At 53.8% G+C, this 23,327-nt stretch overlaps 2 protein-coding genes and 1 pseudogene across 2 annotated transcripts; all 3 read right to left on the bottom strand.

The window, feature by feature from the left end:
• Window positions 1-1,335: 1,335 nt before the first annotated feature.
• LOC118667675 (alpha-1-acid glycoprotein-like) lies at window positions 1,336-22,897 on the bottom strand. The gene is made up of 6 exons (XM_036331464.1): window positions 22,754-22,897; window positions 22,242-22,384; window positions 21,933-22,003; window positions 2,043-2,150; window positions 1,769-1,872; window positions 1,336-1,503 (listed from the first exon to the last, which is right to left on the bottom strand). Exons 1-6 carry the CDS (start codon window positions 22,862-22,864, stop codon window positions 1,336-1,338), a joined length of 705 nt encoding a protein of 234 aa, XP_036187357.1. The 5' UTR covers window positions 22,865-22,897.
• Window positions 6,385-9,448, bottom strand: LOC118667094 (alpha-1-acid glycoprotein-like). Its single transcript, XM_036329790.1, has 6 exons — window positions 9,290-9,448; window positions 8,777-8,919; window positions 8,460-8,530; window positions 7,102-7,209; window positions 6,841-6,944; window positions 6,385-6,574 (listed from the first exon to the last, which is right to left on the bottom strand). Exons 1-6 carry the CDS (start codon window positions 9,398-9,400, stop codon window positions 6,488-6,490), a joined length of 624 nt encoding a protein of 207 aa, XP_036185683.1. The 5' UTR covers window positions 9,401-9,448; the 3' UTR covers window positions 6,385-6,487.
• LOC118667092 lies at window positions 16,305-18,200 on the bottom strand (annotated as a pseudogene).
• Window positions 22,898-23,327: the final 430 nt, after the last annotated feature.

The following is a 23,327-nucleotide window of genomic DNA, read 5'->3' as shown; positions in this document are numbered from 1 at the left end:
GAGGGAGATAGAGACATCAATGATGAGAATCATTGATTGGCTGCCTCCTGCACGCCCCCTACTGGGGATGGAGCTGGCAACCCAGGCTTGTGCCCTTGAACAGAATTGAACCTTTGACCCTTTAGTCCACAGGCTCATGCTCCATCCACCGAACCAAATCAACTAGGCCCATTTTATATATTTTGAATAGTTTTTCATGTAGTGATTGGTTGTGATTTTAAAGCTCACATCACCTTTCATTCACTTCCTAGATTATAATTTACTTAACCATGCCTTCTCTTTATATCTTTGTATAGCATTTTATGTTATTACTAGAGGCCTGGTGAATGAAATTCATTCATGGGGGTTGGGGGTGTCCCTCAACCCAGCTTGCACCCTCTCCAATCTGGGACCCCTCCAGGGATGTACGACTGCCCATTTAGTCCCAATCCACCAAGGCCCCTCTGTGTTCCTCATCTCCAGACCCTCGCTCTGTGCTGGGGATCCCTGTGGAATTGGGCCAGTGGCCAGCTACCAGCCGGGCCGTGTCCTATCCTCCCTCACTGTAGCAGTGCGTACCTCAGCTTTTCTGGAATGTGTGTGCATCAGTGATATTTGCATATTGGGGGCATTGGAAAAGTCTGTTTTCGTTATGAGGCAAATGAAGAAGAATGAATATTGATCTTTAAAAAAAAACAACCCCAAAACATTCCCAAAGTTTGTGGTGTTTGTGGTGTATGCCAATTGACCTGTGGTTTCTAAAGTCAGTTGGTGGGGTGGAATGTTGATGCAGCCATTCCCCCCTTCCCCACCCGTGGGCCTGTTGGGGGCCCATTCCCACTCTTCCTGCCTCCCTCTGGTGGCTTCTGTGTTTCTAACATTCCCCCTGTCTCTGTCTTGGCTCTGACCCTCGCCCAGGGGCTCACCTCGTCAGGCCCCACGCAGCTCACCTCCCAGATGGCCAGAGTGATGTTTGTCATAAAGTTCTTCAAGCCTGACCTGTGCCTGAGTCCTTTCCACCCCTTATCCACCTGAACTCCCGCTGTGGGTCCTCTGCCTTATGTTCCTCAAACGTGTCCTCTCAAACCCTTGGCTTGCAGCAGGAACAGAAGATGTTAACCAAGCTCCTAATCTTTCTAGACTGGCTCAGATGCCCCTTACAGGAAGCCTTCCCAGAGTCTCCCTCCTGCAGAAGGAACCTTCTCGAGTTGGGCTCCCACATCACGTGCCATCATCCTTCCTGGCATGTGTGCTGGGGGTTAGAGCAGGGGCTTCTGCAGCCAGGGGCGCCGGCTTCAACATGAATGAATGAGTGAGTGAGCAAATGACAACCTGCCTATTCCAAATGCAGAAACTTTATTGGTGCAACTGAGGAAAAGAACTGAGGAAATCAGGGTGGGTGGGGATCTCAATCGGGCTCCCATAGTGAACGAGGTCATAATCCAATGCTGTGTCTGTCTCAGACCCCTCCTTTTCCTTCTTCCTTTCCTCATCGTGCTGCTTCTCCAACGGCAGGCACACATTCTGCAGGACAGCGGGAGAAGAAACACAGTGTTGGGGGTGCGCAGGGTCTCTTGGGGGGAAGGTGGAGTGTGCTATGGACTGGGGCTCCAGTCCCTATGGACTTCTGGGAATCTCAGGTGTCCCCACAGTGATATGGGCACAGAAAAGCAAGCTCTCTTGCCTGGCTGTGCAGCCCTGGCTGAGAGATGGCCCTCTCTGGGCCTCTGGGGCTGCCCAAAGCAGGAGCGCCCTCAGGTGGGCACCGCCTAGTACTCCTTGCCCTCACCTTTTTCTCATCTGAGTACATGACTTCAGACTTGTCCATGCCCATGCATGTGAGGTAGTCATAGAACTGTTCCATTTGCTCCGGGGTCGCCTCTGGCTTGTCAGCTGCAGGAGGGAGCAAGGGGATAGGTGAGAATGTCAGTGTGTTTGGGGGGGGTGGGGTGGGGAGAGTGGAGGGTGGGCAGGCTAGAGGCCATGGAGGACTAGAACTCTAGGGGCCCAGCCCTAGGAGCAGGTGGTTGGGGGAAGGCTGGTGGGAGTTTGGGGGTGCCTACCAAAGAAGGACAGCCCCATGTTCTGCTTCTCTTCTGGGAAAGTGGCAAGCATGAAGGTCTTGGGGTCCTTGGGGAGCAGCAGGTGGCGAAAATGTTCTCTGCCATTCTCTGGAAGAGAAAGCCTCTGGGTGAGACCATGGAGACGGCAGAGTGGGTCCCTCCTCACAGGTGAGGAAACCTGGGTGCACCCAGGTCCACGCAGCCAATCAGTGAGGGACAGGGGTTCACTCCTGCTGTGCACCAGGCCCTGTGCCGAATGGATGTGGAATCAGAGGCGCCTCTGTGAACTGTGGCTGTCAGGGCCTTTCTCCCCATTTTACAGATGAGGACAATGAGGTTCAGAGAGGAGCCTGGGGTGTTGGTTCAGTTCCATTGGCATTTGTGTGTTCCTGCGATGGGCCTTCTCTGCAGTGATGGTGGGACATGGGTGAAGTCACTGCCTGCCCAATAAACAGGCTGCCACCCTTAGGTCCCAGAGGACAAAGAGTGGTTGAGCCCTAGCCGGTTTGGCTAAGAGGATAGAGCATGGGTCCACAGACTGAAGGGTCCAGGGTTCAGTTCCGGCCAAGGGCATGTACCTCAGTTGCAGGCTTGATCCTCGGCCCTGGTGTGGGAGGCAACCAGTCAATGTGTCTGTCACACATTGATGTTTCCTTTCTCTCTGTCTCTCCCCCTCCCTTTCACTCTCTAAAAATCAATGGGACAATATCCTCAGGTGAGGATTAATAAAAAACAATGAAAAAGAGTGGTTGAGAGGCAGGACTGGAACCAACCTCGGGTTGAGTCCAGGTCGAATTGCAGGATGAGTGAGAGAGACAAGTGGGCACCTATCTCTCCATGTCCTGAGCTGAGCACTGCAATGTCCCCATGGCTGGTTTGTGAGTATTAAAGTGGGTTAATTCACAGAAAGCACTTCAAACAGCACCTGGCACATAGTAAGAGCTCAGAGATGTTGGCAGCTATGACTGATTGCTTCAGTGTGCAGGCAGCAGGCCCATGGAGATGTAAGAAGAGGGTGTCTCCGAGACTTCTGTGCCCAAAGCTCCAGGTCCCCTCCTTTGGGCTGGCCCACCCACCATCTCCCATCCCACACAGCAACCTTTCCCCTCAGGACTCACTGTATTTGGACAGGGTCCCATTTTCCCGATGGACCTTCAGGTTGGTGGAGTTATAAATGCAGTAATCACCTCTAAAGCCAGACAGAAGAGGGGAGAAAATAGTAAGATAGTCAAGGAGAAGTGGACTGTCACAATCTTGGAGGGGGAGAGTCAGGTGGCAATTAGAGTCAGCCCCGCCCCCATTCCCTGGATGAGAAGGCTGAGGCCTGGAGCAGGGAGGGCTTGCTCAAGGTGTTTGGGCAGCTGGGAGGATGAGCCAGACGCTGGGATGAGCTAGCATGCTTGGGTCATGTGTGAGTCTTACATGCTCATGTACTGTCTGAGCAGTATTGTGTCGTCCGTGTGGTTGGGGGTGAAGTAAAAGAAGACTGCATGGATCTCGCTAGCTTCCTTCTTGTAGTCGGGGAAGTGGTAAGCCGAGGCGATATAAAACCACTTGCCAGAGATCTGAGGAGAAGCCAGGAGCAGGTGATGGAGACAGAGAGCCTAATCCTTGATAGTCAGCTGGGAGGAGACTCAGGCAGATATTTCCTCTTTGCAAATCAGGAGACTGGAAGCCCAGGGGAGGAGTGGGGCTGCAGGAGCTCACTCCAGGAATCAGCCATCACCCCCCACCTGGTCCCGGCCCCAACCCCTCCCACGTGGGCCCTGGCCCAGTCAGCTTGCCCTGCTGAGGGACTTTGCAAGGCGGCTCTGAGTTTGGAAGCAGAGGAAGCCGCTGGAGGCTGGCCTGGTTCTCACCCCAGCGCCCAGGAGAGGCTGACCGCAAGCCAGCAGGGAAAGGGAGTCCAGAGAGGGAGACAGCTCCCACGGCGCTCAGGGCCCAGGCACCCACCTGGTCCAGTGAGGCATTGGTGATGGGCACTGAGAAATTGGGACACGCCGGGCTCTGGGCATCCAGCAGGGGAAGAAGGCTCAAGACTGCAAGGGCCCAGGGCAGCGTCATGGCAAAATGAGGATGGGCCTAGATTCTGAGGTTCTGGTGGCTGAGGAGTGCGGTGACCTTTATAATGAGCTGTGGGCAGGGCCCTGGGGACCCGCTGTGACACAATCAGTGAGTGTTTGGGAAATGTTATGTGCAGAACATCCCTCTTTTCCCAAAAGTCAGCTCAGGTAAAGCCTCCAAGCTCGGGTTTAATTTGGGTCTCTGACCTTGAGACCAGGGCCCAAAGGTCTGGCTGTTCAGAGCCAAGGTGGAAAGGGCTGGAGTGATATTAGTGAAGCTGGTAGATTCCTTAGAGGGGCAGGTGCTCAGGGTTTCATCCAACTCCTGCCCCTCTGAGTGCCAGGACTTAAGAGGGACCCAGTCATAAATCAAATGCTGAAGGCAACTTTTGAGGTTCCCAGACTAGCCTGGTGTGTAGGGGCGATGGGTGGAGGATGGGTGTAGGGGGTGGGGGAAGGCAAACATGGATTCAGTTCCAGTTGAGTGTGGTAACAACTGTGAAAGACCAAAAGTCCAGCGATGCCCCAACCCAGGCCTGGAGGCAGGGATATTTTCCAAAAAACAAATAAACAAAAAACAACACGGGGCATTAAGTTGAATGTCTATTTTCAGTAAATGTATTATGTGAACCTTCTCCCACATCTGAAACAGTAAATTACTTCTGTGTTGTCTTTATCTTCTGCTTTCAAGTGGGAAGCTTGCTCTCTTTCACCAGCTGCCCCAATCCTGGAGCAGTGCCCAGCACACAGTGGGTGCTCAGGAAATCCTGTGCAATTACTAACTCTACCACCCTTCTGCATTTCTACACGACAGGGTCAAATCTTTATCCATACAAATAATATTTGCACAAAGTATTATTATGGTATGCTTACAACTTAGGATCCTTGTCCATTTTATTTTTTTAAATGACATTTTTATTGATTTATAGAGGGAGAGAGAGATAGAGACATCAATGATGAGAATCATTGATTGGCTGCCTCCTGCGTGCCCCTTACTGGGGCATGAAGCTGGCAACCCAGGCTTGTGCCCTTGACCAGAATTGAACCTGTGACCCTTTAGTCCACAGGCTGATGCTCCATCCACTGAGCCAAACCAGCTAGGGCCATTTTATATATTTTGAATAGTTTTTCATGTTTCATTGTAGTGAGTGGTTGTGATTTTAAAGCTCACATCACCTGTCATTCACTTCCTAGATTATAATTTACTTAACCATGCCCTCTCTTTATATCTTTCTATAGCCTTTTATGCATTTTATGTTATTACTAGAGGCCAGGTGCATGAAAGTCATGCATGGAGGTTGGGGGGTGTCCCTCAACCCAACTTGCACCCTCTCCAATCTGGGACTCCTCGAGAGATGTCCGACTGCCTGTTTAGGCCCAATCCTCCATGGCCCTCTCTGTACCTCATCTCGAGACCCCCACTCTGTACTGGGGATCCCTGTGGAATTGGGCCAGTGGCCAGCTACCTGCCACGCCATGTCCTATCCCTGCTCACCGTAGCAGCGCGTACCTCAGCTTTTCTGGAATGTGTGTGCATCAGTGATATTTGCATATTGGGGGCATTGGAAAAGTCCATTTTCATTATTAGCACAAATGAAGAAGAATGAATATTGATCATAAAAAAAGAAAAGCCAAAATAACCCCCACAACATTCCCACAGTTTGTGGTGTTTGTGGTGTATGTCAATTGATTTGTGGTTTCTAAAGTCAGCTTGGTGGGGTAGAAGGTTGACACTGCCATTCCCCCCTTCTCCACCCGTGGGCCTGTTGGGGGCACATTCCTCTTCTTCCTGCCTCCCACTGGAGGCTTCTGTGTTTCCAACATTATTTCCAAAATTCCCTCTGTCTCTGCCCTGGCCTTGGCGCTCACCTCATCAGGCCCCACCCAGCTCACCTCCCAGATGGCCAGGGTGATGTTTGCCATAAGGTACTACAATCCTGGCACCATGCCGTGTGCCTGAGTCCTCTCCACCCCTTACCCACCTGAACTCCTGCTTTGGTCCTCTGCCTTATTCCTGAAACGTGTCTTCTCAGACCCTTGGCTTGCAGCAGGAACAGCAGGTGTTAAACCAAGCTCCTAATCTTTCTAGACTGGCTCAGATGCCCCTTACAGGAAGCCTTCCCAGACTCCCCCTCCTGAAGAAGGAACCTTTCTAGCTGGGCTCCCACACCACGTGCCATCGTCCATCCTGGCATGTGTGCTGGGGGTTACAGCAGGGGCTTCTGCAGCCAGGGGCGCCGGCTTCAAAATGAATGAATGAGCGAGCAATAGACAACCTGCCTATTCCAAATGCAGAAACTTTATTGGTGCAACTGAGGGAAAGAACTGAGGCACACAGGGTGGGTGGGGGTCTCAGGATAGGCCCCCAAAGTCCCCGAGGTCCTAATCCAATGCTGTGCCTGTCTCAGACCTCTCGTCTTCCTTCTTCCTTTCCTCATCGTGCTGCTTCTCCAGCGGCAGGCACACATTCTGAAGGACAGCAGGAGAAGAAAGGACAGTGATGGGGGTGGACAGGGGCTCCTGGGGGGAAGGTGGAGTGCGCTCTGGACTGGGGCTCCAGTCCCTATGGGCTTCTGGGAAGCTCAGCTGTCCCTGCAGTGAGATGGGCACAGAAAAGCAGGCTCTCCTGCCTGGCTGTGCAGCCCTGGCTGAGAGATGGCCCTCTCTGAGCCTCTGGGGCTGCCCAAAGCAGGAGCGCCCTCAGGTGGGCACTGCCTAGTCCTCCTTGCCCTCACCTTTTTCTCATCAGAGTATATGACTTCGGACTTGCCCATGCCCATGCACGAGAGGTAGACATAGAACTGTTCCATTTGCTCCAGGGTCGCCTCTGGCTTGTCAGCTGCAGGAGGGAGCAAGGGACAGGTGAGAATGTCAGTGTGTATGTGTGTGGGAGGGGTGGGGAGAGGGTAGAGGCAGGGAGGACTGTAGGTCTAGGGGCCCAGCCCTAGGAGCAGGTGGTCCTGGGGGAAAGCTGGTGGGAGTTTGGGGGTGCCTACCAAAGATGGACAGCCCCATGTACCGTTTGTCTTCTGGGAAAGAGGCAAGCATGAAGGTCTTGGGGTCCTTGGGGAGCAGCAGGTGGTCATAATATTCTCCGTCAATCTCTGGAAGAGAAATCCTCTGGGTGAGACCATGGAGACGGCACACTTGGTTCCTCCTCACAGGTGAGGAAACCTGGGTGCACCCAGGTCCACGCAGCCAAACGGTGAGGGACAGGGGTTCACCTGGGCCCCTGTCCCTCACTCCTACTGTGCGCCAGGCTCTGTGCCGAATGGATGTGGAATCAGAGGAGCCTCTGTGAACTGTGGCTGTCAGGGCCTTTCTCCCCATTTTGCAGATGAGGACAATGAGGTTCAGAGAGGAGCCTGGGGTGTTGGTTCAGTTCCATTGGCATTTGTGTGTTCCTGCGATGCGCCTTCTCTGCAGTGATGGTGGGACATGGGTGGGCTGCCACCCTTAGGTCCCAGAGAACAAAGAGTGGTTGAGCCCTAGCCGGTTTGGCTAAGAGGATAGAGCATTGGCCCACAGACTGAAGGGTCCAGGGTTCAATTCCAGCCAAGGGTGTGTACCTCATTTGCAGGCTCAATCCCTGGCCCTTGTGTGGTGGCAACCAATCAATGTCTCTTTCTCACATTGATGTTTCCTCTCTCTCTATCTATCCCCCTCACTTTAACTCTCTCTAAAAATCAATGGGAAAATATCCTCAGGTGAGGCTTAACAAAAAACAAACAAAAAGATTGGATGTGCGGCAGGCCTGGAAACAACCTCAGGTACAGTCCAGGTCAGTGATGGTGAACCTATGACACGCGTGTCAGAGGTGACCCGTGAACTCATTTTTTTGGTTGATTTTTCTTTGTTAAATGGCATTTAAATATATAAAATAAATATCAAAAATATAAATTTTTGTTTTACTATGGCTGAAAATATCGAAAAATTTCTATATGTGACACGGCACCAGAGTTAAGTTAGGGTTTTTCAAAATGCTGACACGCCGAGCTCAAACGGTTTGCCATCAGTGGTCCAGGTCTAATTGCAGGATGAGTGAGAGAGACAAGGGGACACCTGTCTGTCCATTTCCTGAGCTGATCACTGCAATGTCCCCGTGGCTGGTTTGTGAGTATTAAAGTGGGTTAATTCATAGAAAGCACTTCAAACAGCACCTGGCACATAGTAAGACCTCAGAGATGTTGGCAGCTATGACTGATTGCTTCAGTGTGCAGGCAGCAGCCCATGGAGATGTAAGAAGTGGGCATCTCCCGGGCTCTCTGTGCCCAAAGCCCCCAGGTCCCCTCCTTTGGCCTGGCCCACCCACCATCTCCCATCCCACACAGCAACCCTTCCCCTCAGGGCTCACCGGATGTGGACAGGGTCCCCTTTTCCGGATGGACCTTCACGCTGCTGGAGTTATAGAGGCACTGGTCCCCGCTAAAGCCAGACAGAAGAGGGGAGAAAACAGTAAGATAGTCAAGGAGAAGTGGACTGTCACAATCTTGGAGGGGGAGAGTCAGGTGGCAATTAGAGTCAGCCCCGCCCCCATTCCCTGGATGAGAAGGCTGAGGCCTGGAGGGGGGAGGGGCTTGCTCAAGGTGTTTGGGCAGCTGGGAGGAGGAGCCAGCAGCTGGGCTGCATTTGGGGCTGAGCTGGCACTTGAGGGCCATGTGCGGGTCTTACACGGTCATGTACTCTCTGAGCAGTATCCTGTCCTCTGTGTGGTTGGGGGTGAAGAAAAAGAAGGATGCATGGATTTTGCTAGCTTTTTCCTTGAACCCGGGTAAGCGGGAAGCCATGGCGATATAATACCACTTGCCAGAGATCTGAGGAGAAGCCAGGAGCAGGTGATGGAGACTGGGAGCTTAATCCTTGATAGTCCTCTGGGAGGAGACTTGGGCAGTCTTTGAACTTTGCAAATCAGGAGACTGGAGGCCTGGAGGAGGAGTGGGGCTGCAGGAGCCAGCCATCCCCCGCCCTCCCCTCCTCACCCCCCTCCTTGTGGCCCCTCACCGAGTCAGCTTGCCCTGCTGAGGGACTTTGCAAGGAGGCTCTGAGCTTGGTGGCAGAGGACCACAGCTGGAGGCTGGCCTTGTTCTCACCCCAGCGCCCAGGAGAGGCTGACCGCAAGCCCGCAGGGGAAGGGAAGTCCAGAGAGGGAGACAGCTCCCAAGGCGCCCAGGCCCCGGCACCCACCTGGTCCAGGGAGGCATTGGTGATGGGCACCGAGAAATTGGGACACGCCGGGCTCTGGGCGTCCAGCAGGGGAAGAATGCTCAAGATTGCAAGGGCCCAGGGCAGCGCCATGGCAAGACGAGGATGCCGCTAGAGTCCGAGGTACTGGTGGCTCAGTGGTGCGGTGACCTTTATAATGAGCTGTGGGCTGGGCCCTGGGGACCCGCTGTGACACAATCCTGTGAGTGTTTGTGAAATGCCATGTGTATAACCTTCCCTCCTTTTCCAAAAGTCAGCCCCAGGTAAAGCCTCCAAGCTCAGGTCTAATTTGGGTCCCTGACCTGAAGACCGGTGGCCAAAGGTCTGGCTGTTCAGAGCCAAGGTGGAAAGGGCTGGAGTGATATTAGTGAAGCTGGTAGATTCCTTAGAGGGGCAGGTGCTCAGGGTTTCATCCAACTCCTGCCCCTCTGAGTGCCAGGACTTGAGAGGCACACAGTCATAAATCAAATGCTGAAGGCAACTTGGAGGTTCCCAGGCTAGCCTGGGGTGTAGGGGCGATGTGCTGGGGAGGGCTGTAGGGGGTGGGGGAAGGCAAACATGGATTCAGTTCCAGTTGTGTGTGGTAACAACTGTGAAAGACCAAAAGTCCAGAGATTCCCCCACCCAGGCCTGGAGGCAGGGACATTTTCCAAGAATAAAACACACACACAAAAAACAACACGGGGCATTAAGTTGAATGTCTGTTTTCAGTAAGTGTATTATGTGAACCTTCTCCAACATCTGAAACAGGAAATCACTTCTGTGTTGTCTTCATCCTCTGCTATTCAAGTGGGAAGCTTGCTCTCTTTCACCAGCTGCCCCAATCCTGGAGCAGTGCCCAGCACACAGTGGGTGCTCAGGAAATCCTGTGCAATTACTAACTCTACCACCCTTCTGCATTTCTACATGACGGGGTCAAATCTTTATCCATACAAATAATATTTGCACAAAGTATTATTATGGTATGCTTACAACTTTGGATGTCCATTTTGTTTTTGGTTTTTTAAATGATATTTTTATTCATTTCAGAGGTGGAGAGAGAGCTAGAGACATCAATGATGAGAATCATTGATTGGCTGCCTCCTGCACGCCCCCTACTGGGGATGCAGCTGGCAACCCAGGCTTGTGCCCTTGGCCAGAATCTAACCTGGGACCCTTTAGTCTGCAGGCTGATGCTCCATCCAATGAGCCAAACCAGCTAGGGCCATTTTATATATTTTGAATAGTTTTTCATGTTTCACTGTAGTGAGTGGTTGTGATTTTAAAGCTCACATCACCTTTCATTCACTTCCTAGATTATAATGTACTTAACCATACCTCTCTTTTTATCTTTCTGTAGCATTTTATATTATTACTAGAGGCCTGGTGCACAAAATTTGTGCATGGCGGGGGTGGGGGGTAGTGGAGGGGTGCAAAAGTCCTCGGCCAATGTGGCTTTCGCGGGTTCAAAGGCTTGGAGGAAGAGCTGATGCACAAATGATACACAAGACGAAATACTATTTTTAATACTGGGGGAAACCAGAGGACAACTCAACCATAGCAGTCAAGTTCTCTCTTGCTGCTCCATTCCCAGCTGCTTTTATTTGCTAGAATGCACAATTGCCTTTAGGAATGCAAACAGACATATCAATGGTAATGTTTAGTAAACAGTAAGATTGTCAGGTTTTGGGGGAGTTTGCTTTATGCCATTGAGTCAGCAGCAGGTAATAAAATGTAGATATTCACTCCTCACATTTATATTAATTACTGTTCGTCTTGGTTTCCAGCGGGGGGGGGGAGGGGGGGGAGTGTTTCTCAGCCCAGCTTGCACCCTCTCCAATCTGGGACACCTCGAGGGATGTCCGACTGCCCTCCCCTGCCAACCTGGTCACCCCAACTGCCCTCCCCTGCAGGCCTGGTCAACCCTAACTGCCATCCCCTGCAGGCCAGGTCTCCCCCGAACTAAATGGACAATCAGACATCCCTCTCACAATCCAGGACTGCCGGCTCCCTACCGCTCTCCTGCCTGCCTGCCTGATCGCCCCTAACTGCTTCTGCCTGCCAGACTGATAGACGCCTAACTGCTCCCCTGCCGGCTCGGTTGCCCACAACTGCTCTCCCTTGTAGGCTGGTCACCCCAAACTGCCCTCCCCTGCCGGCCCAGTCACCCCTACTGCCCTCCCTTGCAAGACTGGTCACCCCTAACTTCCCTCCCCTGCAGGCCCGATTGCCCATAACTGCCCTCCCCTGCAGGCCTTGTCGCACCCAACTGCCCTCCCCTGCAGGCCTGGTCACCCCTAACTGCCCTCCCCTGCTGGCCTGTTCTCCCACAGCTGCCCTCCCCTGATGGTCATCTTGTGTCCACATGGGGGCAGCCATCTTGTGTGTTGGAGTGATGGTCAATTTGCATATCACTCTTTTATTAGGATTTGCAGCTTTATTGAGGTACTAGAGGCCCGGTGCTCGAAATTCTTGCACGGGGTGTTGGGGCGGCCCCTCAGCCCAGCCTACACCCTCTCCAATCCAGGACCCCTTGGGGGATGTCCAACTGTTGGTTTAGGCCCGATACCTCATGGACTGCATCCCTCTTGCAATCTGGGACTCTTGGCTCATAACTGCTCATCAGCCTGCCTGCCTGATCACCCCTAACTGCTCTCCCCTGCTGGCCTGATCATCCCAAACTCCTCTGCCTCGACTCCCACCACCGTGGCTTTGTCAGAAGGACGTCCGGAAGGATGTCCAGAAGACGTCTGGTCTAATTAGCATATTACCCTTTTATTAGTATAGATATAAACATGTATTTATGCACATACACCATGTGTGTGCACACAATAGAGAGAGAGACAGAGAGGTCATTATACTAAACCCCTCAATTCTGCAGCCATGTAGGGAGCTGACACAAACTGTCTGTGCTTGCCCCCAGGCCAGGAGTACCATGTTCTGCCCCCAAGATCGTCCCATGAGGCAATAGCACAGTCTCCTGTCCCCACTGCCAGCCTGTGAGGACCCAGGACACAGGTAAGGGATGGAAGTGGCCAGGGCAGGGAGGGGAGGGTAATGTCTGGCCAGATGTGGGCCTGCCCTGAGCTTGGAGGCAGGTCAAAGCTACAGACCTGGGAACTGGATTTTTCTGGGATTCCCAGGCCTCCCAGGATGTCCTGCCCTCACACCTGTTGCTCCACATTCTGCGACCTGAAGCCACCCTCCTTGACCTTGACATGGAGAAACCATGGACATGATTTAAGCAGCTCCTGAAGAGTCCTACTAGGAGGGTGTGGCCAGCAGGGGGGCTGGCAGCAGCGATTACATCTTATCTCCCCTCCCTGCTCCCTCCACTCCCATTCTTTCCCCCAAACCCAACAGGGAAGATTTGTGGGGAGAGCAGTGGCCTGAGAATGTGGACATTGGGTTCTAGTTCCCGCTCTCCCCACTGACTTGCTGTGTGAAGTTAGGCAATTTCCTTAACTTCTCTGGGCTTCAGGTTCCACATCCATAATGAAAGGGTTGGAGATGAGCTCTGGGGCCTTTCAAGCAATGATGATGATAATGATAATGATAATCTACACTAATAAAAGAGAAACATGCAAATTAACCACTCCATCACTCCGCCAGTCCGGTTCACCCACCAGCCAATCAGAGCGACTATGCAAATTTAACCCAACAAATATGGTGGTTAATTTGCATACTCATGCTCCGAACGAAGAACTGAAGATGGCGGTGGCCATGGAGCTGGAGCAAGCAGGAGGCTTGGGTTGCTCCTGGCGACGGAGGAAGCCAAGCTTTCTGCCAGCCCTGTACTCTGCTCAAGGAGTGGCTGGGGGCCTGGGTCGCAGGGGGCAACCCAGGCTTCCAGTCCGCCCTGGGCTCCGCTTAAGGAGGGGCTGGGGGCCTGGGTCACTGTTCCTCTGTGATATGGGCTGTGGTGAGGATGAAATGAACTAATCAATGTACAGACACTCCATCCTGCATAGAGGGTGCCCAGGAACCACAGTGCTTCTAATGCTGCTGCAACTTGGGCTGATGGGGCCCTAAATGTTCTCCAGCTGCAAGACAGAGGCATGCTCAGAGGCTGAGGCCTGTGCGCCCTCTAGAAAGCTGCATGCGCCTCTGCTGCCCCCTGGTGGTCCGCTGCCTTATAGCCCCTGCTTGCCAGCCAGGAGGGTTGGTTGGGTTTTGTTTTGGTGGCTTCTGCCCTGGGGGAAGTTTTGGGTAACTCTCAGGACAAGCTGGTCCTCAAATTCTCAGAAGGTAGGGGTGTGTGGGCACAGAGTAATTAACTCAGATGGTCCCTGAAGGGGGAAATTGGATTCAAGAAGCTGGTTTATTGGTCACTGGGTTCAGGTGACATGTATCAGCATCTAGTGGGTGCTGATTAGCCCTGGATGTGAATCCAGGACTGGCCCCTCAGCTCTGGGACCCTGGGCCTCCAGAGCCAACGTTTACAGAGCACTCACCATGGCCAGGCAGCTCACAGCGCTTTTTACCTGGTTTGTCCTATTGGACCTGCCCTGGGAGCTGGTTTAGGTGAGGAAACGGAGCTCTGAAAAGGTGAAGTGGCCTGGCCAGGGTTCTGTGGCTGGACAAGCAGAATGAGGGGATTTGGGGCGGACCCCGGCACCACCTCGCTTCTCTGAGCTTCTTTTGCCCATCTGTGAAATAAGCATCATAAGCCTGAGCGAGTGAATGAGCTAGTGCTGATAACGCACCTGTTCCCAGCCTGGCACCTCGGTCCCAGGCAGGGCACTGTTTAACCGTTTGGGCAACTGCCAGACTGTTGCCAAAGTGCCGGCACCACTTCACAGCAGCGTGTGTGGGTGCCAGTGTCTCCACACCCTTGCCAGCACTTGTCCTTTTTGACGCTAGCCGTCCCCATGGGTGTGAACTAGATAAAGTGGCATCTCACGTGGTTTTGATTCCCATCTCCCTGATGGGTAATGACTCCGGGCATCTTTTCAGGTGCTTGTGTCTTCTTTGGAGAGATGTTCATTCAGATCTCAGCAAAGCAGTGGTTCTCAACCTTCCTAATGCCTCGACCCTTTAATACAGTTCCTCATCTTGTGGTGACCCCCAACCATAAAATTATTTTCGTTGCTACTTCATAACTGTAATTTTGCTACTGTTATGAATCATAATGTAAATATCTGATATGCAGGATATATTTTCATTGTTATAAACTGAACATAATTAAAGCATAGTGATTAATCACAAAAACAATATGTAATTATATATGTGTTTTCCGATGGTCTTAGGCGACCCCTGTGAAAGGGTTGTTCGACCCCCAAAGGGGTCACGACCCACAGGTTGAGAACCACTGCAGCAAAGCCCTTTGTATACTGCACAATGCAAGTTAGAAAGTGGAGGATCGGCAGTAAGACCAGAGTTTTCAGGGTGCCAGCCAACGACTCAGGCCAAGGCCTCCTGAACTCATTGCTGTTTCATTTAAGTGAAATGCTTCTTTAGGCCCCTCTCTCACACACACTTTACAACACAGGGGCTGCCTCTGTTGTTGCCATTTTATTTTGATTGATTGATTGATTGATTTTCATGTCCTTCTTTATTAGTCTGTAAAAGGCAACAAAATATACAGAACAAAGTTTTCCCTTTTTAACTAATGTTACAAGCCCATATTATTGCTTATATGTAAATATTGTACTCCATAGCTGATCATTATTATTCGGGTGTGTGAGCCCAACAATGGAGCCTCTAACTGTTAAAACCGGGAGTTTAAGCGCGAGCGCCCTCCTGTTTAGCCGGAATGAGCGAGGACGCTGCTGCCCGAGGGAGGAAGTCACTGTGTGCATGTGTGCTGGGGTCCAACCCCAGCGGGTCCAGGGGTCCCCAAAGGTGTGGACAGAGTCGGCGAAGAAGGAAGGACACGGAGACAGCGTTCAGTTGATCAGCAGCCTAGCCAGGATCTCTAGCCAGGATCTCCAGCCAAGTTCTGGTCTGGATCTCCAGAGAAGTTCTGGTTCGGATCTCCAGCCAGGTTCTGTGTCCATGTTCTCTTGCTAGGTTCTCCAGGTTCTCCAGCCAGGTTCTGTAGCCATGTTCCCTCGCTAGGTTCTCCAGCCAGGTTCTGTCCAGGTTCTCCAGCCAGGTTCAGTCACCAGGTTCTAGTCAGGTTCTCTTGCCCATTTCTGTAGTCAGGTTCAGTCCAGGATCTTTTGCCATGTTCTCTCCAGCGAAGTTCTTCTGTCTGTAGGTTCTGTGTAGGTTCTGTCTTCTAAGTTCTGTGTCCTAAGTTCTGTCTTCTAAGTTCTGTCTCTTGCTGTCTTGTTACATCTGTATTTATACCAGTTTGATTCAATCCTATCAATCTCTATTACAAAGGTTAGGGCGTTTCTTATCTCCATTCCAGGGAGTAAAGATTATGTAGCTTAAGCATGATTGTTCATAGTTAAAGTGATTAATTACCCACCTGGCACTTAGTTGAGGGGTTTTATTCCCTCCCTAACTTCAGGGGAAAATCCCTACCTGGGGAAACAACCTTTCTCAGAGAGGAGACCTTGGTTAAAACACATAGTGCCAAGAAGGTGAGCAAACATATTAAGAACAGTATGCCATATATGCCAGGTCCCTAGAAACAGCAAGGATGGACCGGCTCCCAGCACATGTGTGTGAGTGCTTTTGACCAGTTTTCAAGCCTCAAAAGCATAAATACAGAGAGGCATCCTTCACAGAAATCAAGTACAATCGATCAGTCTGAGCTAATTTCAAGTACAGAAGGAATATGGCACGGACTGGAGCCACTGTGGGTGCTTTAATGACATGACTCTCGCACATGGCAGCACGGAGCTGCCCCTCAGGTGCACAGCGGCTCTTTCCTTCATTTGATGGGCCCTGCCGCCAGCACAGACAGGAAGTGATTCAATCATAACAACAGTGAAAATCAGGCCCCTTTGGCACTATGATACAAATGGGAAAGTAACCAGGGAAGCCTCCCCTGTCCCAGCCCCAGAATCTTTCCGCTGAAACAGCTTCTCTCTTTAAAGGAACTGGGTACCAGGAGGGTCTAGATTAGAGAACGAGGAATACGAGTTTCAGAGTCTGCGTGGGACCCGAGGGGCCCTGCTAGTCCCAGGCCTCACATGGCCTTGAACTCCTCCATGCGCTGCTTGGTGTTGCCCTGCCGGATCTGCCGCAGCGTCTTGTACTTGTCGGGCCTTGCTTCCTGTTCTCGTTGTGGATGATGTCATTGCGGGTCCTCGTGTTCTCATCTCTGGCCTGGGACAGCTCGCTGGACAGAGTCATCAGCTGCTGCTGCACACGCAGGTTCTTCTCGGCCTCCGTGACCCGCTTCTCCTCGTTGCAGTCGTCCAGGATGCCCTCACTGGACAGCTCAGCGCTGTAGCCTGAGTCCTCCGTGCCCTCCTCCTGCAGGTTCTCGGGACGTGATAGGCCGCCGGCTCGTACACAGGGGCGGTGGGGGCGGCACCGCAGCCATCACCAGCTGCAGCTCCTCCTTGGTCTTCACCAGGTCATCCTGAGCTCTCTTGGTCCGGTGCTGCCACTCCTTCACCTCGTCCTCCTTGCGCCTGCGCGCCTCCTCCAGGAGCGCGACCTTGGCCAGTGTGCTCTGCAAGCTCCGTGGCCAGCTGCTCCTGGCTCTTTATCTGACCCACCGCCGGCCTCTCCTGCTCCTCCAGGCGCTCCGCCTCCTCCTGCGCCTGCTCCCGCTCCTCCTCCAGCTGCAGGGCCCTCTGGATCCAGTCCCAGAGCTCTTTCCGGGCCTTCTTGGTCTTCTGCTCCTAGCCCTGGAGCCTGAGCATCAGCTCCTCCTCCTCCCTCTCCTCGGTCTCTCGCCTCTTCTCGGTTTCCAGCTGCTGCCGCCCCAGCTGCTTCTGGTGCTTCTCCTCGCGGGCCTGGGCCTTCATCTGCGGCACCTCGATGGTGTCGGGCCTCCTGCGGCGCATGTACAGCTCCTGGTTCCCCGTGCAGAGCGGCAGGATCCGCTTGTTGATGCGCAAGGTGGGGGGTCCGGCGGGGGGCATAGAAGAGGCGGTCAGGCGCCTTCTTGTCGATGGGCTTGATGACAAACTTCTTGTCCTTGAAAGAGATGTTCCTGATCTCACTCCACGGGAAGCCAATCTTAGGGGACAACTTATCATCTTTCTCTAAAGATTTAGTCCCAGGGCTTCCACTCCAAGCCACAGGTCTGTTCCTTTCTTTTTCTTTTTTTTTTTTTTTTTATCTCGAAATAGTTGCTCCCGTACATTTCCAGGTGCTGGGCAGCCTTCAGGTACTCCAGCATGGCGCTGTCTTGGAGCATCCCGCGGTGCTCCGCGTGCCACACCTGGCCCCGGTCCTCCCACTGGTCCCTGCTGAGCTTGTGCTGGTCCGGGTCCTCCCACTGGTCCCTGCTGAGCTTGTGCTGGTCCGGGTCCTCCCACTGGTCCCTGCTGAGCTTGTGCTGGTCCGTGACTCTCTGGGGGATGAGCCGCGCGGAGCTGAGGTCCCCGGACTTGTGCAGGGCTTCGTTGTAGTCTCCAAACCTGGCCTGCGCGGCGGAGGAGCAGAGCCGAGGAGCAGAGCCGAGGAGCAGCGCCGAGGGGCAGCGCCGAGGGGCAGCGGGCCTCGGGAGGGCAGCAGATCTCACTGCTCAGAAGGCCCTCCTTCACTTGGAGGAGGAAGAGCTTCTGCATGGTGTCTGCATGAGCCCCTCAGGCACATCTGCGGGGTAGAACTTGGCCCTGAACTTGAAAGTGCAGGGGTTTCACCTTCCTGACCTCCTGGGCCGACACCTTTTGATCAAGTGCCAGCCAGGTAGGAACTCCTTTCTTCTCTACCTACCGGAGGCCGAAGTACCACATTCCCCAAAGCCGATCGTCCTAACCAGCTGATCAAACAGCTGCTTTCCTGTCCTGTCCGGCTCCGCATCCATGGCGGTGACTCGGACATTGATTGGTTTTGGCATTTTCGGTTTCTGTGGGTTCTCCTCAATCCTGGGGATCGGGGCGCAGAGGCAGCGGACCCGGCGGAGGGGACCTGGGGCAGTGGACGGGAGGTGGGGGTGGGGGGGCGGGGTGGACAGTGCGCTCAGCGTCAGTGCTTCCGCCGCCACCAAGAATCCCTGGAGGGGCCGGTCTTGGGCCGCGCCCTAAGCGCACTGCCTGCCTGACCCTGTTGTTCCCATTTTAGAGGTGAAGAAACTGAGACTCAGAGCTTAGGGGCCAGCGGCCTAGCTGGGCTCAGAACTGGGTTGGTTACAAACCCGGCGCTCCTCGGCTGCACCCAGTCTTCTCTGCGGTTAACGGCCCACTTCCCTCTCCTCCAGGTTCTATGCGCCTCCAGGAGGACCTACCTCAGCCCCCTCCACCCCCTCAGCCCGACCAGCTGCCGAGTGCCCCCCACACCCCCCCAGGGGCAGCCTCCTCTAGGGCAGCAGGAGGGCACCGGAATTCTCCCTCCAGCACAGGCCCTGCTGCTCAGTCTCAGCAAACCGGAGAGCTCTGCTCAAGAAGAGAAGCCGCTTCCCAGGCTCCAGCCCCTGAAGGAGGTGCGGGAACCAAGGCCACCTTCTACCCAGATGCAGTCCCTGGGATTGCCCTGCACGTGTCCACCTCCAGCTAATAATATGCATTTTATAAACGGGGACACTTCTTACACGGAGATTTCCTGGGCTTCCGCCTCCTCAGGAGGCCAGATAAGAAGGGGTGGGGCAGGGGCTCTGGCACAAGCCTGGCCACCGGCCTGGGACCTGCCGCTTGGCCGTCGGCATCTCTGGAAAAATGTGACTGGAGGTGGGACCCTCTGGGACCATTGGAATATCTTGGGGTGCCAGCCCCCAGGATGACCTGCGCCCAGCTCCTCTGTGACTGGAGCAGCCTTTCCCATGGGCCTCTGGGATGGAGACACCCCAGGAAGCCTTCCTCCATGGCCCCTCTCTGCACCTCATCTCGAGACCCCCGCTCTGTCCTGGGGATCCCTGTGGAATTGGGCCAGTGGCCAGCTACCTGCCCGGCCGTGTCCTATCCCCCCACCCCGTAGCAGCGCGTACCTCAGCTTTTCTGGAATGTGTGTGCATCAGTGATATTTGTATATTTGGGGCATTGGAAAAGTCTATTTTCCTTATGAGGGCAAAGGAAGAAGAATGAATATTGATCATGAAAAAAGAAAGAAAGAAAGGAAAAGCCAAAAGAACCCCAAAACATTCCCAAAGTTTCTGGTGTTTGTGGTGTATGTAAATTGACCTGTGGTTTCTAAAGTCAGTTTGGTGGGGTGGAAGGTTGACGCAGCCATTCCACCGTTCCCCACCCGGGGGCCTGTTGGGGGCCCATTCCCACTCTCCCTGCCTCCCTCTGGAGGCTTCTGTGTTTCCAACATTGCCCCTGTCTCTGTCTTGGCTCTGGCCCTGGCACTGACCTCATCAGGCCCCACCCAGCTCACCTCCCAGATGGCCAGGGTGATGTTTGCCATAAGGTACTACAATCCTGGCACCATGCCGTGTACCTGAGTCCTCTCCACCCCTTACCCACCTGAACTCCCGCTGTGGGTCCTCTGCCTTATGTTCCTCTAACGTGTCCTCTCAGACCCTTGGTTTGCATCAGGAACAGAAGGTGTTAACCAAACTCCTAATCTTTCTAGACTGGCTCTGATGCCCCTTGCAGGAAGCCTTCCAGACTCCCCCTCCTGCAGAAGGAACCTTCTCTTGCTGGGCTCCCACACCAGGTTCCATCTTCCATCCTGGCATGTGTGCTGGGGGTAACACAGGGGCTTCTGCAGCCAGGGGCGCCGGCTTCAACATGAATGAATGAGTGAATGAATGAGTGAGTGAGCAAATGACAACCTGCCTATTCCAAATGCAGAAACTTTATTGGTGCAACTGAGGGAAAGAACTGAGGCACAGAGGGTAGGTGGGCGGTCTCAGGATAGGCCCCCAAAGTCCCAGAGTCCTAATCCAATGCTGGGCCTGTCTCAGACCTCTTTTTTACCTTCTTCCTTTCCTCGTCGTGCTGTTTCTCCAGTGGCAGGCACAGATTCTATAGGACAGCGGGAGAAGAAACACAATGATGGGGGTGGGCAGGGTCTCCTGGGGGGAAGGTGGAGTGTGCTTTGGACTGGGGCTCCAGTCCCCATTGGCTTCTGGGAAGCTCAGCTGTCCCCGCAGTGAGATGGGCACAGAAAAGCAGGCTCTCCTGCCTGGCTGTGCAGCCCTGGCTGGGAGATGGCCCTCTCGGGGCCTCTGGGGCTGCACAAAGCAGGAGCGCCCTCAGGTGGGCACCGCCTAGTCCTCCTTGTCCTCACCTTTTTCTCATCAGAGTATATGACTTCTGACTTGTCCATGCCCATGCACGTGAGGTAGACATAGAACTGTTCCATTTGTTCCGGGGTCGTCTCTGGCTTGTCAGCTGCAGAAAGGGGCAAAGGGACAGGTGAGAATGTCAGTGTGTGGGGGTGGGGGTGGAGGTGGGGGTGGTTTGGGGGGAGAGGGAAGGGTAGAGGCCAGAGAGTACTGGAGGTCTAGGGGCCCAGTCCTAGGAGCAGGTGGTCCTAGGGGAAGCCTGTTGGGAGTTTGGGGGTGCATACCAAAGAAGGACAGCCACATGTTCTGCTTGTCTTCTAGGAAAGTAGTGAACAAGTAGGTCTTGGGGTCCTTGGGGAGCAGCAGGTGGCCATAATTTTCTCTGCCATTCTCTGGAAGAGAAAGACTCTGGGTGAGACCATGGAGACAGCACAGTGGGTCCCTCCTCACAGGTGAGGAAACCTGGATGTGCCCAGGCCCACACAGCCAATCGGTGAGGGCCAGGGGTTCACTCCTACTGTGGGCCAGGCCCTGTGCCGAATGGATGTGGAATCAGAGGAGCCTCTGTGAACTGTGGCTGTCAGGGCCTTTCTCCCCATTTTACAGGTGAGGACAATGAGGTTCAGAGAGGAGCCTGGGGTGTTGGTTCAGTTCCATTGGCATTTGTGTGTTCCTGCGATGGGCCTTCTCTGCAGTGATGGTGGGACATGGGTGAAGTCACTGCCTGCCCAATAAGCAGGCTGCCACCCTTAGGTCCCAGAGGACAAAGAGTGGTTGAGCCCTAGCCAGTTTGACTAAGTGGATAGAGCATCGTTCCACGGACTGAAGGGTCCAGTGGTCAATTCCGGCAAAGGGCATGTACCTCAGTTGCAGGCTCAATCCCCGGACATTGTGTGGGAGGCAACCAATGAATGTGTCTGTCACACATTGATGTTTCCTTTCTCTCTGTCTCTCCCCTCCCTTTCACTCTCTCTAAAAATCAATGGGAAAATATCCTCAGGTGAGGATTAATAAAAAACAATGAAAATGAGTGGTTGAGAGGCAGGACTGGAACCAACCTCGGGTTGAGTCCAGGTCTAATTGCAGGATGAGTGTGAGAGACAAGTGGGCTCCTGTCTCTCCGTTTCCTGAGCTGAGCACTGCAATGTCCCCGTGGCTGGTTTGTGAGTATTAAAGTGGATTAATTCACAGAAAGCACTTCAAACAGCACCTGGCACATAGTAAGAGCTCAGAGCTGTTGGCAGCTATGACTGATTGCTTCAGTGTGCAGGCAGGGGCCCATGGAGATGTAAGAAGTGGGCATCTCCCGGGCTCTCTGTGCCCAAAGCCTCCAGGTCTCCTACTTTGGCCTGGCCCACCCACGATCTCCCGTTCCACACAGCAACCCTTCCCCTCAGGGCTCACCGGATTTGGCCAGGGTCCCATTTTCCCGATGGACCTTCAGGCTGCTGGAGTTATAGAGGCACTGGTCCCCGCTAAAGCCAGACAGAAGAGGGGAGAAAACGGTAAGATAGTCAAGGAGAAGTGGACTGTCACAATCTTGGAGGGGGAGAGTCAGGTGGCAATTAGAGTCAGCCCCGCCCCCATTCCCTGGATGAGAAGGCTGAGGCCAGGAGTGGGGCAGGACTTGCTCAAGGTGTTTGGGCAGCTGGGAGGAGGAGCCGGAAGCTAGGCTGCTGCTGGGGCTGAGCTGGCACTATGGGAAGTTCTTACACCGTTGTGTACTCTCTGCTCAGTATCGTGTCCTCCGTGTGGTTGGGGGTAAAGAAAAAGAAGGATGCATGTATTTCGCTAGCTATTTCCTTGTACCCGGGTAAGTGGGAAGCCGAGGCGATATAATACCACTTGCCAGAGATCTGAGGAGAAGCCAGGAGCAGGTGATGGAGACCGAGAGCCTAATCCTTGATAGTCAGCTGGGAGGAGACTCGGGCAGTCTTTGAACTTTGCCAATCAGGAGTCAGAGGCCCAGCGGAGGAGTGGGGCTGCAGGAGCCAGTCATCACCCGCCCTCCCCCTCCTTCTCTCCCTCCCCTTGGCCCCTCACCCAGTCAGCTTGCCCTGCTGAGGGACTTTGCAAGGAGGCTCTGAGCTTGGAGGCAGGGGAAGCCCCTGGAGGCTGGCCTGGTTCTCACCCCAGCGCCCAGGAGAGGCTGACCACAAGCCAGTAGCAGAAGGGAAGTCCCGAGGGGAGACAGCTCCCACGGCGCTCAGGGCTCAGGCACCCACCTGGTCCAGGGAGGCATTGGTGATGGGCACCGAGAAATTGGGACACGCCGGGCTCTGGGCGTCCAGCAGGGGAAGAAGGCTCAAGACTGCAAGGGCCCAGGGCAGCGCCATGGCAAGAGGAGGATGCCGCTAGTGTCCGAGGTACTGGTTCTGAGGGGTGCGGTGACCTTTATAATGAGCTGTGGGGTGGGCCCTGCGGACTCGCTATGACACAATCCTGAGAGCGTTAGGGAAATGCCATGTGCAGAACATTCCCTTCTTTCCCAAAGTACAGCCCCAGGTAAAGCCTCCAAGCTCAGGTCTAATTCGGGTCCCTGACCTTGAGACCAGGGCCCAAAGGTCTGGCTGTTCAAAGCCAAGGTGGAAAGGGCTGGAGTGATATTAGTGAAGCTGGTAGATTCCATAGAGGGGCAGGTGCTCCCGGTTTCATCCAACTCCTGCCCCTCTGAGTGCCAGGACAGAGAGGACCCAGTCATAAATCAAATGCTGAAGGCAACTTGGAGTTTCCCAGCCTAGCCTGGGGTGTTGGGGCGATGGGTGTGGGAGGGGTGCTAAGGGTTGGGGATACAAACAT

This window comes from Myotis myotis, unplaced genomic scaffold (assembly GCF_014108235.1).
Source record: "Myotis myotis isolate mMyoMyo1 unplaced genomic scaffold, mMyoMyo1.p scaffold_m19_p_12, whole genome shotgun sequence".
Classification (NCBI taxonomy): domain Eukaryota; kingdom Metazoa; phylum Chordata; class Mammalia; order Chiroptera; family Vespertilionidae; genus Myotis; species Myotis myotis.
The sequence above is the reverse complement of the archived record's forward strand: the minus strand, read 5'-3'. Positions and strand labels throughout refer to the sequence as shown.